General features: G+C 41.7%; 1 protein-coding gene across 3 annotated transcripts in view; it reads right to left on the bottom strand.

Moving 5' to 3' along the window:
- cgnl1 (cingulin-like 1) overlaps window positions 1-13,537 on the bottom strand; it is a 30,075-nt gene extending 16,538 nt beyond the window's left edge. The window contains exons 1-8 of one of the 3 annotated variants that reach the window (XM_046386410.1): window positions 13,259-13,537; window positions 8,929-10,585; window positions 8,628-8,722; window positions 6,783-6,888; window positions 6,182-6,271; window positions 5,695-5,828; window positions 3,679-3,817; window positions 2,912-3,124 (exon numbers count right to left, since the gene is read on the bottom strand). In XM_046386410.1, the coding sequence (XP_046242366.1) occupies window positions 2,912-3,124; window positions 3,679-3,817; window positions 5,695-5,828; window positions 6,182-6,271; window positions 6,783-6,888; window positions 8,628-8,722; window positions 8,929-10,533 (2,382 nt within the window). In that variant the 5' untranslated portion in view covers window positions 10,534-10,585; window positions 13,259-13,537. Of the gene's footprint in view, window positions 1-2,911; window positions 3,125-3,678; window positions 3,818-5,694; window positions 5,832-6,181; window positions 6,272-6,782; window positions 6,889-8,627; window positions 8,723-8,928; window positions 10,586-13,258 lie in introns of all 3 variants that reach the window. The other 2 variants (XM_046386418.1, XM_046386401.1) reach the window with 2 other exon arrangements.
- Between the last annotated feature and the right edge of the window lie 2,832 nt (window positions 13,538-16,369).

Raw genomic sequence — 16,369 nt, 5'->3', positions numbered from 1 at the left:
GGATTGAGGTTACTGATGAGAGCGTGATAAAAACATGGCTATGCTACACACTGTGCTCTGGCCTGTAGGTGAAACATAACAAGAGCTGGAAGTGGTGTGATAAGCACAAGGCTCTGTCTTTACAGTTAGGAAGGGAGAGTATGGCTGAGACCTATTAAAGTCTCTAACACTGAGAATCTGGAGCGCTGCAGAGACAGAGATGCAACAGCAGCACCCTGAAGAGGTAGAAATGAAAAGATCTGAGCCTCTCCCGCAGGTTGGAGCGGGTAAACTGTAACAGAGCTGAAACTGGGTGAAAAAGGAGGTCTGCAGGGTGCACATTCTCCACTGTGACCCCAACATTCCTGGAAACAAACCCGTCTCTCAACTCACCGCACCTCATCTTTCCACATTTTTTGCATACCAGCACATGGCTGACATGAAATCAAATCAAATCCACTTCCAGATGCACAGCAATCTTTTGTTGCTGAACGTTACGAAGTTCTGCTCAAAATAAGCAATTCATACCATTTCAAGAGGGTGTGGCCAAATTCCACAGATTTCACCTCATTGACAACAACAATGCAGCTTTCAATTTAAGACACAAAACAGGCCCCCCGCTCCTTTCAGGGGGTCAGCCACGCATCCCCTTTTTCTTCAGCATACTGACCTACTTATTCAGCATGTCCCAACCCCCGCTGCTATTATTGTGTGAAACAAACTCATCATTCATCATCGACTGAGGTCCGCAATTACTCTCACTCGTTCAGAGCGCAGAAAGAAGAGGGGACAACACAACACAACTCAGGAACGGCAGTTCATTAGATTAGTGATGGCTTGCCACTGCAATTAACCAGTATACAGAGCAATTTAGTGCTCCAATTTGCAGCATTCTTCTTCGCATGGGCCACTCTGGTCACTGTCAGGGCCACTGAAAGGGGGGAGGCAGTATTTTGGTTGGACATGGGGACAGAAAAATAAAAAGATGCACAGTTCCCTATAGCCTCACACAAAGTGTACATGAGATAACACTTTTCCCTTTAAATGTATGACTTTCTCAACCTGAAGCACAGGCTACTGCCAGCATATGCATAAATGGTGCCATTGTGCAAATAAATTTGAGTTAATGATTATGAATAATAATTAATAGGTCACAGTACTCTCATTTGCAAATGCATCACAGATCTGAGAACAGAGCGTTAATTTGAGGATGCAAATGAAAGGCTCTGTTGAGTGATAACCCTGTTATCTTAAAAGAAACACAAACAATGACTTCATCTTGCCATGTGTTTACAAAACACAGAAGGTAAACCGCTGAAGACACACTCCCTTGGGGCAGCAGTACCTCTGTTTGACAAAAGGAAATGTGCTCATAGATGTTAGCAGCAGAGCGCTGCTGTGGACCCCCACCAGGTCTGCAGGAAGCCGAGAACAAGGACAACTTCCAGTCTTTGAGACAAACAGGACACACGTGAGTCACTCAGCAACCCACTGAAAACAATGTGTCTTCAGTCCTTTCAGTGTCCTGTCTCCTACCAAGCAAGCTTCATCTTAACTCTCCTTCCTCTATTTCTGAAACAATAGTTGATAAATTCTCTGTTCTGCACAGAAAATGTCCTAATCTTTCACTTTTGGTTGGTTCATCACTGGTACTGGTCTCCTAATGGTGCAGAAAAACACTGATTTCCAGAAAGGAGGGTACCAGCAGATAAAATGCTGAGGTGCAGCTTTTCAGAAGTTTAAGTCTTTAACTAGGACTTGCTACTACGCTACAATAATGACCTTGCCAGTAAGGCAACTCCTAACATTTTAATAGACTGATAAATGTCTAAATTTTATCATCTAACATCACTCTTCATGTAGAATTTTCCTCTCAAGAGTAACAAGCTGAGATAAGAAAACGCCGCCACACTTGACTGGCAAGATAGATTTCCCATGAAAAAAGATGACTAGCCACAAAACAGTGTAACATAGTGTTTCATTTTCCTTTTAACAGTTTGTTCTGTTGACACAGCGCAACTTTGTGAACTTTGGCTGAACTTAGTTTCCATGTCTGTCATTTGAAAATACGTATGGCAACTTATGACCGCCAAGTTAATACCGTATCCTGTGTTGAAACGTGTATTAACTACCTTATTTATGCAGTACATTACATCACTATTAAAAACTGGAAAGTTTGCGCTCTTTAACATTAATTTCTCTGCAAGCCACGATTAACTCTAATACGTAGACAAGCATAACTGGAAGTGTGGGAGGAACTCTGTAAATATTGAAAAGTCAACTGCTCGCTCTTTCAACATGTGCATAAGGCTACAGTGACAGCACTGAGGTAACAGATACTGAAGGAGACTAAAGTGTAGTGTGCTAAGTGCAGGACTGTGGAATTTTGTTGTCAAATGATGTAACTCTAAAACAAGATTTTTACTTGCTCTCTTTTCACTGCCATGCAAATTGTATGTTGACATCTTGTATTCAATTCAATTTCAAATCCTATGGAGACGGCCAATGAAACAAGACCTCTTTTCCTCCTATTCCTGCTCTTCCTGCACATCTGTTCTACATATATACAGTGATACCAATTTGAAGTGCCAAGCTTATTCTGGATAAAGTACATCCTGTCTGTTTTAAAACCAGTGACTCAATATTCTGATACTCAGTGTCACAGATGTGAAACTCATGATCATGGTGTAAATATAGTTCTTCTATGCGATGCACCATCTTATGATGACAAATAACTTGCAATGGAAAACACACACAAACACAGTTGCAGCTCCCCAGATCTGGTGCTTATCTCCACCCTCCTCTGTGACAGGGTGTGTTTCAGAAATGAGGGGAGGGCAAGAGCAAAGGAAATGAGGGAAGGAGGGAACACAAACCAGAGGAAAGTGGGAGGGAAGGAGGGAGGGAGGGGAAACAAATGGAGGCCGATTACCTGCTTGGCCTCCTCCAAAGATGTCTGCAGCCTGCTTATTTCCTTCTCATACTGCTCCTTCATTTTGTCCAACTCCTGATCATGAGCGGCCACTTCCTCCTTCAAGGCTCCTTTTAGAGCTGTCAGCTCCCTCTCTCGCCTCCTCAGCACCTCTTCCTGCTCCTCCTTGGCCAGGAGAACTTCCTGCATTTCCAGCTTCAGCTGCATCAGGTCCTGTGAAAAAAATTGGCAGCTTTTCATAACTTTAGAATTTGCAAAATTTGCAGTAAAGTTACATTTGACCCTATAGTTTACAGAGACGTTTCTCACTGCAAACTTCTTAATTAAACTGTTAAAAAGAAACAAGCAATCTTTAATTTTCCTCAGGATCAATGAAGTATCTATCTATCTATTTATCTACCTACCTAGCACTTGTATCTCCTTGCTTGTTTTTTCATTTAGTTTATTAAGTATTTGTAGGCAAAATAAAATAAAATGCACTCTGTGTTATTTTGAAACTTTTTTTTTTGAAACATCAAATGTTGTCACAATACAGTACAATACTGTGGGATAACACGTAACAAACCAATGAGCCTCCTCCAGACAGGCTTATTTCTACACTGGATGCAATAAAGTTTAAACTTTTTAATAAAGTGTGAAACAGCACCTTAATCTTAACTCACTCCAGAGATACACTTGACCATATTGTTTTACGCACAAGGTTTTACTATTCAATACACAGAATACAAAATAAATTCTTTTCTAGAGCAATGAACACTGCACATTACCGCCATAATGGCGTCTTTCTCTCCATCAGTGGCTGACTTCTTGGCCGAGTCAAGCTCATCATGCATCTCTGACAGCTGGTCCTGCAGGTCTCTGATCTCTGTCTGGTATTGCTCCCTCTCCATCTTCACCTGGAACAGCCTGACAAACCACACAACATGTCAAAACACAGCACAGGCACTCAGCATACTGTAGATATGCACATACACACCGGCACACCTGCAGCTTAATTCGCACATACAAATGGCTGCACCTGTGCTGGGTCTGAATGTGAGGCCCACGGAGTGCACAGGTTCAAATGAATACCCGAACGATGGCAAACCAATAATGTCTAAACTGCCTCTACACAACAACACTGAGGGGGAGGGTGATAAGTGATGTGAGGCACCTCAAACAAATCACCACACAGTCATGTAGGCTGAAGGGGAACATCTATTCCTGCTGTAAAATTAGACAAAGAGGGAAGCAACCAGTAGTTGAACATATGACAGCAACGTCCCTGATATGATTCCAGCCTGTCCCCCTTGTCTTCTATCTGCCTCTTCACTATCAATGGTGTAATAAAGGCAAAAATGTCCTAAAACTGTGTTAAACAAGAAGAACAGACTCACAGGAGCTAAGTGATGTTTGATATTGGAACATTCATTTCAAGAAATAAACAAAGTAAAGCCGAAACAACAAATGATGATCAACTGAGAAACAAAATTTCAACTTTAAACTTTGATAAGTGGCAGATAGAAAAATTAGTATTCAACAGTCGAATAAAAAAGACGGACAATTGTCCTGCTATTCCCGTCTAAAATATTAAGAACTTAAAATGAAACCAGCAAACTTTGGATAGTGGCAACACTCTGGATATCAGTCTGAAATGAGGACAATAACAGTAGTTGTTTAATAGGTAAAGGAGTTGGAAATGGAGCTGGAAACTTAGTGTTGTCAGAATGAAAAGTAAATCAGTCACCATGCACACATTACAATGGATAATGAAAGATAAACCCAACAAACCAGAGGAGAGTCAATGGGCTGTATAATAAGACAAGGGAACTGACATGGTAACCACTTCAGTACCTGTCAACACTGAGACATCCAACACTGGATTCAGCGTGACAGTATATTGAAATGTCAAGTTTGCTATGATGAAGCTAATGACTAACAGATCAAGCTAATTATTATCATTCATTACTGATTATTATGACCTGGGAAAGGACTTCACTTCACCTCCCACAACAACAACAGGGGGATTCAACCGGGTTTATGCTACTATCCCTCCCTGTTATCACCTTCCTCTGTGCAGAATCCCCAACAAACCAGTAGGGCTCAATGGTGCTGCGATAAGAACGTGATCCCTCAGCAGCTTCCCACCAGAAACAACACTGGTTGTGTACACTGGAGTGTATGTGTACACACAAGTTTAACACAAGTAAATACAAGAATGCCTACGTGTACCAGTCAAGTTGTAGTTTACATCCATGTCCATCCAGAGTTACATGTTGTGTGTAGTGACTGATTAAGACTTCATCACACAGTGCAGCGACAATCACCTGAAGATAAATGTCATCAAAACCAGCTTCTCAGCTTGTGGTGGACTACAGTGCTTCACACACCTCTTCAACCCAGCAGCACAGAGGATTCGTACAGTCAAGGTGTTGAATAATGAACAAAAAAAAATGCTTTAACAGAACATCATGTCACCGTTAAGTTGAATTGTTGCTGTAAATATTATGCCATCACATGATCATTTTGTCCTATTAAACATTTGTATGAACTTTTGTTAAATTTAGAATATGAGCTCTTGAATTATGGTTAAATCATGATTTCTGAGGTCACAGCAACCTTTGACCATCACAGTCTATTCAGTTCATCCTCCCAAGTGGACATCTGTATCAAATCTGAAGAAACTTGCTGTGTGGGAGGCATAAAAATTCTTACAATGACCATTAAAACAGTCAACACAACATTCTGGAAATGCTAAGTAAAGCTTAGCTACTTGATTCATTTAGGTTGATCACTGCACTTACTCTTCGACTGTGGTCTGGAGCTCGCCCTCTGTTTTGGCTAGTTTTTCCTTCAGACGCTTACACTCCTCGGCGCTCCGCTCCAGCTCCTGCTGCAGCTCCTTCAAACCCGCTACTGTCCTCTTGTCAGCCTGATTCTTCTTATGATGACACACACAAATATTACACACAGTTAATTAACTTTTAATGCAAAGCAAACAACAGTGTTTTTAATTCCTGCACCCAAACAACACAGAAATACAGGTTTCAAGAAGACTAGCCTGTTTATTCTCTTTGTCTGTCCATGAAAATATGCACTTCTGCATAAAGCTTTAACAATTCAATAGTCTAGAAAATATGTCTATAAAGTCAACAAGATGAACAGTAATCCCTTCAATCCATTTTCCACACAAACCCTTGATTAAAGAATATTCTCAAAAAACAACAGCTTCAGCAATAAACTGACATGCAAACTAAAACTGGCTGGTGTCAAAGGCACAACTGCAGTTACCTCAAGTTGACTTTTCAGGTCTGCCATTTCTTTCTCCATTTCAGCATTTTGCTCCTGCAGAGCTTTGGCCTGTGCAGCAAAGTCCAGGGACTGGCAGAAGACAGAGGTTTTGGCATTGGTTATTTCTTATTGATATGTGGAGAGTAAATATTCAATACCTGACAGTGTCTGCCGTGCAAAGTAAAACAGGGCCTGAAATAATATGCACACAAGTTTAAATGTTCCCATTTAGTGGCTTTGGCAACGTTCTTCAGCAGTTTCAATCAAACAGGATATTAAGGGAGAATTTAATGTTTACTGAAAATGTTATCATGTTTGCACACATTGGCACAAATATGTTTTTGGCAGGTTTCATCCCCTTCAAAATCAATTTATATGGGTCAATTTGGCTTCACTTTGGGAAGCTGAAATCCAAACCCACATTTCTCACCCATTTACTGATGGTCAGCTAAAGCATGAATGTGGAACAAAAAAACACATAAAGATGCCCCTTTGCCACAGGGCTGACATATTAAAACAGATAACAAACAGGACCTATTTCATCTAGTTTCATTTCATTCTTTAACAAATGCACGGTTACAAAGATATAACAATGTCTCACTTTGCTGTCGCCTTGTGAACTTGCTGTGGCCCGAGACTTCAACGTCTGTATCTTCTCAAAGACGAGGTTGACCTTTCTCTTCGTCGTTTCATCGTTGTCATTGCTTCTGCAGACACACAGACACACAGGTCTGTTAACACACTGAGGTTATCAGAAGACTTTTTTAAAAAAAACTCTGTGTTTGGGGGGATCAGGACTTAATTCCAGACTGTTCTGGGAACAGTGTAATTCATTCCAAGCTTACAAAGGGTCAGGAAGGATCATACTGCTTTGATGTGTCACCTCACAGCAAAAGCAGCTTCATTACACCCATGAGGCACATGAGCAGAAGAATTAATTAGTAGGAACCAGAGGTAAAATGTTGCAGCAACCACGCAGTAGTTAAGACATACTACCATTTCTAATGCTTTCAGATATAAACATCTCTCATTGCGAGAGACCATAGGAAAAAAAAATATTATGGGCTCTTGGCATTTAGATAATATATTATACTATATGATACAGTAAACATTAACAGTCAAACAGAATTTTTGTTCACATTATTTATTATTGAAACAAAAACATAACTTTAAGAAGCCCAGATTTTCACCAAGTTTCTACCTCTGGCCTTTTCTCTGTGATGGCATCACTGCTATGTCCAGGGATTAAAAAAGTAAAACTGTCAACAACAGCATATTTCTGGTCAGTAAAAACCTTAAATTTCCTAAACGTCAACTTCTCCAAAGAAAAAAAAAAAGCTGCTTCTGTCTGTAGCATTTAAAACCAAGAATTTCTGAATTTATCGCCAGATGTTTGAAAGACTGAAGACTGAGGATTTTCTCAACTCACAGAGCAACATTTGTCCTTTGGTTAAAGTGAAAACTTCAGAATGCAAAAAACTTTACTTACAGCACTTTTATCATTCCACTGTACCATTTCAATAAATTACAAGGCTGACACACAAAGCCACCCTCCCACACACACACTCAAAAATCTCTTCTTCTCATACAGATGATTTTCATTAAACCTTTATAACCCCTCTTGGTGAATGTTTGTCTTCTGGGTCTTGGGAATATAGCTCAGTTTCAGCTCTAGGACTTCCATCTGTGTTTCCTTTTCTTTGTCCTGTGACTCCTGACCTGTGGCCCGACACACCCAAGCAGTTTCCTGCTCTCATTCTATGTTACCACAAGTCTGTAGCACATGCAAAAAAAAAAAACTGCAGAAATATGAAAAGTGTTTCTCACTGCAACGACTAAAGCAACTGCTCCAGAGTATGGACTAACTGGCATTTGTCTGCTCCTCCAAAAACAATTCCTGACGTCGACTTGCTACCTTAATTAACAGATTGCAAAGAATGCATAAACCTCATTAGATTTTATCTCCTTTAAAACCTGAAATGCAGTTAACCTTTTAACCCAGCATGCCTTTGCCTGACAGGGTGTAAGTATCTGATTACACAAGCATATAGAACATCTTCCCCTCATTCCCCAAACTGCAGCAAAGAGAAAGCAGAGACAGAAAGTGGGATTCTGCATGAAAACAAACTCTAGACAGCTGAATCACTCGCAGCTTGGATGGGAGGGTAAGATGAGAACATTCCTTCATTTTTATCACAAACAGTCCAAGTCTGATAAAAACCATTTGTGCTCTGTGTCTCTGCCTCCATGATGCATTGCCTTATGGTGTAACATGTTGGATTTGGGCTTTAGGGTGAACAATACACTCCGTTCATCATTCAAACAACAGCCCTGGATTAAAACCAGAACATTTTCAAAAACATTTGATGACAATCTTTTATTAATTTGAGCAAATAAAACTAAAACAAAAAGCTAGAACAAAAAAAGTCATATATACATAACTTACCCATCCTTTAGGTAACTGAACAAAATTTGTTTTGCTGTCTCTTCATGTGTTTGTTGTGAAAGCTCCTGTTGACCTTTCAGAAGATCAGGTGTCGCCTAGAAATGACAGAAAATTAAGTGGGAGATATTAATGAGGTGTTCTTCTTTAACTGATCCACATTTTGATAAAACTGTGCAAATGGTCATCTGTTGGACAATATACTGATATTAAGTCAGGCAAATGAAACAAAAGTTAAAACAAAGACGTTTCAGGTTGCAAGAGTAAGATCCAATTATAGTGCTACAGTTCTCTGGCTTTTTACCTGAGCATCCGTCTCTGTGCTGGGCTTTTTGTCCACAGTGGAAGAAGGCTTAGATAATGACGTTGACAGCAATGTTGTTGAAACCTTTCCAGCTGAAGAGGCACCATCCTCATTCTCTTTTCTCTTGAATGGTACTGCAGAGGAGCAAGTCTGTGGCTTTTTGTAAGGCTGTATGGAGCCCACACCTTTAGAGATGGTACTCTGGGGGGAGCCAGGTGCGCTGGTGGCATGAGACATAGCCTTACCATCTACAGCCATGAGACAAGAGTCCTGAGCGCTGGCTGTTTTCTGCAGCCGTAGCTGTGAGGGCCGCAGGACATGCTCCATCGATGTGCCTCTCTGCCGGCCAAACTCGTTCAGGTAGCTAGAGCAATCTTGCAGACCGAGGGCACTATCCACGCTGCGTGAGCGCTTTCTGTCTTCTGGATTGATCCTGTTCCTGCGCCCCGACCTGCCCCTGCGCTGGTGGCTGCCATCTTTGCCATCAAACTTCTCGATTAGTTCATCAACACCAGGAATGGAGCCTGTGTCAATGTCTCTGCCTGAACCGGGGAGGAAAGGGATGTAGCGACGGTTCTCATGGCGGTTGATGGTGTCTGCATACAGGGCATCCATCTGTTCATCCATAGTTTTAGGGATGGAAGAGGAGGAGGAGTGGCGTGAGCGGGAGGATGATTGAAGAACTGGCCCACTGGAGTCAGTCCTGCGTAGAGGAAGGACATCAGGCTCACGACGGGTGCGCTCCAGGCTGGAGTTGGCACTGCTCATAGAGCTGGGGGATCTGCATGAAGTCTTGCTTTGCTCACTTGTGGGACTTGACACAGTGGAGGGCTGTAGCTGAGCTGGAGGCACTGGCTGCTGCTGAGTTTTAGAGCCTGGCCTGGTCTGAGGTGGACTCAGGTTGGTGATACGAGGTTTGGATTGTGGCTCTGCCACTTGTGATTGTGTCCTGGTCAAGACTGGAGGCTGTGACTTCGGCTTGGGGGGAGCCATCTCACTCTGGCTAAGGGACGGCATTTGCCTTTTCTCTTGTTGCACAGGAGCTTTATTCTGGTCCAGGCTTGATGACTTGCTGTGGAAAGGTGGTACAGACTTAGCTGAGGAACTCTGGTGCCCAGACTCAATTACAGGCCGAGGATCTGAAGGCAAACTGTGGAAGCCATCAAGGTTCAGGGAGTTGGTTTCTGGATCATATGGCTGCAGTATCTCAGGGTGCTTCTGAAAGTTCAGAAGGGTGGATGGTTTCCTTCCTTGTGAATCTGCAACACCATTTTGAGTGTAATGCATCATCTTCTGAGACCTGTACTCCATGAAGGGGCTGTTGGATCCAGCCTCCTTTCCTCCCCTGAAATCATACTCCTCATAGTTCTCAATAAAAGAGCCCTCTGTGTCGATGTACCCATTAGTGTTCGGGTCAACATAAGGTTGAGGACCCCTGTCTTGGTTGTTGAGAACTACATAGGGGTGTCCATCTATACCCTGGACACGGATGCTGAGACCGTATGTACCAGCTCCATTACTGTGGGTCCTCGAGGGGCGGGATGGCTGATTATGTCCCCGCTGTGGTCCACTGTTAGGAATGCCAGTCACTCTGTACGACTCCATCAGGAATGCAGAAGGAAAATAAATCCCTCTCCCTAAAAACGGCGACCCACCTCTGTAACCAAAGGTTTAGACAGGCAGTATTAGTCAGAGATGAGACACAGCATAATTCAGTTTTAAGTAAATGTTTCCCAGTTCAACACTCAGCCTTGCTGCATTTATTTATGTCATCCATTTTCATTTTTCCTTCTTGTTTTAGTGAGCTTAATGTTCTGTTTTCTCCTCACTGAGTTATTTTCAGGCAAACTGCTTGACTAATGTGCTCTTACCAAATGAGACAATGAGCTCCCTGCTTTGCCTTCACTATCTCAGAACCTATAACATCTCTGAAAATATGAGTCAATATTAGCCACATTCTTTTTAACAGCAAAAACAAGCCGGCAGTGTTGAGAAAGGCCTTACAGGCGTGTGTCTAAAAGGTATAACAAAATGACTGTTTACCAAGCATGACAAAGGATATAGGTTAAACAGGTTAAGAGAAAGGGACTGAAAGATAACACCATAATATGAGTCAGTCGGCCTTGAGAAAAATGCGTTAGCTCTGTGATCACTGCACAACTTTGGAGGGAAACAGATAAAGAGTGAATGTGTGTGTGTGTGTGTGTGTGTGTGTGTGTGTGTGTGTGTGTGTGTATGAATACACAGCAGAGTAGATCCTTGTAAATGACACTGTAAAATGGAAAACAAGCTTATGGGAAATTCCATGAAAAGAGAACAACAGAATCTTATTAGGCTCAATTTTTGTCACATTTATAATAATGGGAGGCTTGTCGCAGTTGACAGATTTGCAGCACGGTCGTGAGAACACAGCTGGCAATAAATATCAAACTGTGTACAAATATTAAAGTAAGCTGCTAAATGTTCTTCAGACACATTTATGCCTGGGAAGCTGGTGAAGACAAAGCCATCAGCAGCCACCATATGTTTCACTGGACAAAGGGTTTTAACAGGTTTCTGTTTGCCTTGCTAATGGCATCCCATTCTACCTGATGCTAAAATACAAAGAAACACAAAGATGGGATCCTGGAGGAAGGACACTGATAAGACAGACAACAAAGGAAAAAGCAGGATATAGCACATTAGCATGAAATGGGTAGAGATAGTCCTATGGACTACACAAGCCCCTTTAGAAAAAATGAGGCATCATTTAGATTTGGAAGATGTGACGATATGTAACTTAAGAAGATACACATTTATTAACGGATGCAGACTTTGTCATACTGTTTGTCCCGTTTTGCATTAGACCACTGCTCTTTTCAAAGTTTCAAAGCAAAAATCAGCTTTACGACAATATTGGATGTTGGGTTTAGAATTTTTGCATCAATATTTTTCAGCAAATTGATTTCAGGTCATGTATTTATTCTACCAACGACAGACATCCTTGTTTGATTATTATATGACAGTTTCCAAATGGTAGTCTAATAGAAGATTTCAGGGCTTTCCCCAGGAAACTGGTTCGCCAATGTGGTAAGCCACTCAATCCTGCATCTTGTTAAATATATACACAGTATTTGCTGCATGTAATGGCAGGGTAATGTTTTATTTCTTAAAAATGTATTCACCAAATGTCATATGATGTTAGCAAAGGTTCTCTTTATTTTAGGTATGGTGGCCTGCCTCTGCAACAAGTCATACATGTCTGCTGTTCCTAGCACCACGAGAATAATTTAGCTCGACTTGGTTTTGACAGGTCGATGAGTACGATGAATGGCTGTTCCTGGTGCTTCAGTTAGACAGTGTTAGTCAGCTTCACGCCTTATAGGCTTCACAGGAGGAAAGAAAATAAAGGTAGGGTGTCCTGTCCAGCAGGAAGTGTGTTGTCGAGGACAGATGAAAAGCAAAGATGACACAACAGACTCTATCATCCTGAGTATCACGTGTATCCAAAACCAATTATATGTTTAACTGCGAAAGGAGTTGCCCCACTGTCTTTCATAGAGGCTGTGGTGCTTTCACTGACCTCTGCGCTGCATAGCAGAAAGGTCAGCACTGAGCACAGGTTGGATGTCAAGGCCCCGACTTTGATCTGTGAGGGCGTTCATTCTATGTCCAGGTTTAACAAAGCAGATGTTTATCTCCTCATGTTAACTGCTTAGTTTTCTGGGACACGGAGAGCCCTGACACTGTTGTGTAGCTGCAGTGACTCACATACTTCATGAAGAAGTCAAATCAGTTCACAGCAGAGCTTTGAAAATGTGAATGTAAAAACTGAAAGAGCTTAAGTCACTCAAAACAGCGAGGATTTACATTGTGGGAAAATATTAGAAAGTTACGTAACAGACGGGGAGTTAACTGCTCTGGAGCGTCAGGTAAATCCAACAGGAGCGTACAGGAGCTACTGTAAACACAACTAAATCATAACACTACAGTGTAAATCACAAACAACAAACAGAGCTTTGGAGGAAAATGTTAAAGTAGCTTAATTAGTTAGCTAACACAACCGAAAACACAGCGGCAGTTTGAGTTGACGCAGTTTCTGGACTTTTTACATCGCTGCTAAGTGCAACAGGTGGCATGAAACACACCAGCAGCCTGAGACTTACTGTCAAACTTCACAAAGCTTCACATCTTTATCACATCCATGAGTCGATTAAGTGAGCAGAGTTTGTGGCAGCTGTCATTTCATGGCGTTACAGTTCAGGTTTTTTGCTTCTTCGTGAGTTTAACGGCTGTTAACGTTCCCACAGCAGACAGAACATCAATGAACACTGTTAGCTAGTTTACTCACCGTCGTTTATCGCTCCTGTTCAGTTATCGCAGATTAGAAACGTTTGTTTCAGAAGTTTGTTTTTTTTTTTTCAAAGAAAGATAACCTGTGGAGCAAAGCGCCAGCACCAATTCTCGCTAACTTGTTTAGTCCAGTGTCGCTTTCTAAGATGGGCAGAGCAGCTTGAGAGGGACGCCCGTCCGCCCGGGCCGCTCCGCCTCCTGAAACAAGCGCACAAACCCGCCCACCCATCCTAAACCAGCCCGCTGGTCCAGGAACAGATTTCACACCACGAACCGTCCCCTGGGCCTTTGCAGGACTTCTCCCAGACCCGGCTCAGGTTGGACCGGCCAAGGGCAGCTTGGCTCGGTTCAGTGGGGCCTCAAAAAGCTCAGGGAAACAAGTTAGGTGGGACCCGACACCCACTTAGTTAATTAGTCTTTCTTATGAGCTCATTAGAGAAGTTTTCCTTTTAAACTTTAATAAACTACGCTCAGTAGCCTATTGCTATTTCAGAGAAAGCGACGGATGACCAGTTGCTTGTGCTCAGAAGAAGAAAATGGGCCAGCATAAATAACCTTATCACAAACACTGAATGACCGAGTTCATAAGTTCTGAGGTATGAGTCACTGTTTCGCTATTTGAAACACATCGATAAATAGCCTAGTAATCCTGCTATATCATTTGAGTAAATAGACCTACTATATAGGTAAGAAACACCCTGCTGAAATATTTCAGACGAGTGCTAGGCCTGACAACAAAGTACTCTGTAGTTCATGAGTGAGTATTTTTTTTTCTGGATTATTGAATGCCCCGAAAGAATTATACATCTCTCAAACTTGATGTTTAAGTTTAATTGCACCCCGTACAAATGCAATTTGCTGCTGCATGTCTTTAAAAACCGAGAGCGTCATCTAGTGGATAGAAAGCTGACCTGACTGTGGTTAGCTAATGAGACGCAGTGCCGGTGACACTGGTACATGCATGTAACTGATGCGGACAGTGCAGTGAACGCATCACCATAGATAAACTCGGTGTGACACTCAGGGACGGTGGGAATCCTGCAATACAAGGTAAAAACATGGCATACAGCAGGTATTCTGCTGAGTGGGGTAAATGCATGTTGAAAATAGTTATGAAGAGTGAGTAGTATTTAGTATTTTTATAACGAAGTGTCTGTAGTGTACTTTAAGAGGGAGTGCAGGATTAAGCAAACACCACAGAGCAGTAAAAAAATATCTATCTTGAAGTGAGCAGTAGCAGAATTGGGGCTACATTCAGCGACACTGTAAGTGCACGGAGGGATGTACAAGTATATAAATATCTTCATATTTGCATGGAGAAAACCTCACAGTATATACACTTTTATAAATAAACCATTAAAAAGAAATGGTAAAAATAATAATAATAACAATTTACTTCAACCAGCTTTTACTATTGCAGTATCACAGTAAAGAAAACTTTTTAATGTTGTTGGCCTCAGAAAGAGTCAACTCTGGTAATTTTGGAGGCTGTACTTTGTGGTGTTGTATTTGATTGTGTAATGTTGTGATAAACTGTAAACTGGTTCTGATTGCCTGGTCAGATTTATAATCTTGTTCTTGCGCTTGTGTGGTTGCTTGTGTTCAGATAACATTTACATTTAGGAACTGAAAAAATAGTATTGTTTTGGTACTAAAATGCCAGTATCAGTGGCATGAGTGTGGAAAAAAATATCCAGTCCTACTCTGAACATTTTGGCAACAATTTTCTGGCCATTCACTGGATGTCACATCACACTGGGTAAAATTACCCAAAACAAGTACCTTTAGCTTTTCGAACAGTATTTCATACAATGACAGTTCCCCTACTTTCACAGTCTCTGGCCCAAAAGTCCAGACTCCATGGTGATATAAAATCACCCGTGATGGAAAGCAGTAATACTACAATGTAAAAGCACTTTCCTTCAAGTACTTATACTCAAAGTATTAACAATACAAAAGTAGTCATAGTAAGCAAAATGTACTCAAAATATCAAAAGATAAAGTACTAACATGCACACAACAACCCCTTTCAAGGTTGTACAGCCTACTGTAAGTATTATATGATCCTTATCACTGAAGCAGTAACATCCAAACTACATTTTAATTCTGCTTGCTCTGACTTACACTGAAATTTTCAAAGTTGTTTTTTTCTAAACTTGTTCAGTACAGTATAAACTGCAGTAAATTGGATGCCCAGCTGCCCCTGTGCCTTTGTAGTGACCCACTGTTTATGTTTGTGTCCGCAGAGAGACCACACAGCACCGCAGCCTTTAATCTGAGCTCGGTGCCACTGCGTTGGGTTACTGCAGCACACAATGAGAGTTCTGTTCTCCGCTGAGGCACCACAGCTGGGACTTCTGGGCATGCTCAGTACACAGCCCAGGCTTTGCGTGATCTTAAGACAGCCTGCAGGCTTTACACCCACCAGAGATGTCATAGACCAGCACATTTAGCTTGTCCGATTTCATTTTTTCCATTGTTGATTTTTGACAGGACAAATCTTGGATTTCTGTGGATTTAACCAATGTGACAAGCAAAAACCACCACTGAAGTCAGTGTGGTGGAGGAATGACTGTATTTTCCAGTCCCAGTCTGTTAAGCTGTTTACGTTTGCAGATGACACCACATTAGCGGGTCCTGTTTCTTACAGCTTACTGAAATTAGGTTTCATGTTGTGCAGCCAACAGAGCTGGATGTTTCCAAAACAAAGAAAAAAGTGGTCACCGTGGTCATAAACTATTGGGAAATCCAACAGGTCTAGAAGGACAAATCCTTGGGTCTAACCTCCTCTTCTTTAAAGTGGGGAGTCAACACTACAGTAGTACCAAAAAATGAAAAAAACTCAGCAAAGACTCACTTTTTAAGACAGCTGAAAAGTTTTCCATCTTGCTGGAGGGTGTGATGAATTTTACTGCACTGCTAGTGGGAGCATCCATTCAACAACAGCTCTTACACAGAGACTTTCCCTAACTCATAAACCACCAAGGTGCTGCATTATTCTTGTCAATAAAATGCTGTAAACATAGTATGGACAGATTATAGGCTCCTGGGGACAGACGTGTAAAAGGTACACCCACCTTTCCTATAGAAGAGAACCAGACTCCCTCAG

The sequence above is a fragment of the Scatophagus argus genome, chromosome 1 (assembly GCF_020382885.2).
Source record: "Scatophagus argus isolate fScaArg1 chromosome 1, fScaArg1.pri, whole genome shotgun sequence".
In the NCBI taxonomy this organism is placed as follows: Eukaryota; Metazoa; Chordata; class Actinopteri; family Scatophagidae; genus Scatophagus; species Scatophagus argus.
This window is presented reverse-complemented; position numbering and strand designations above follow the sequence as displayed.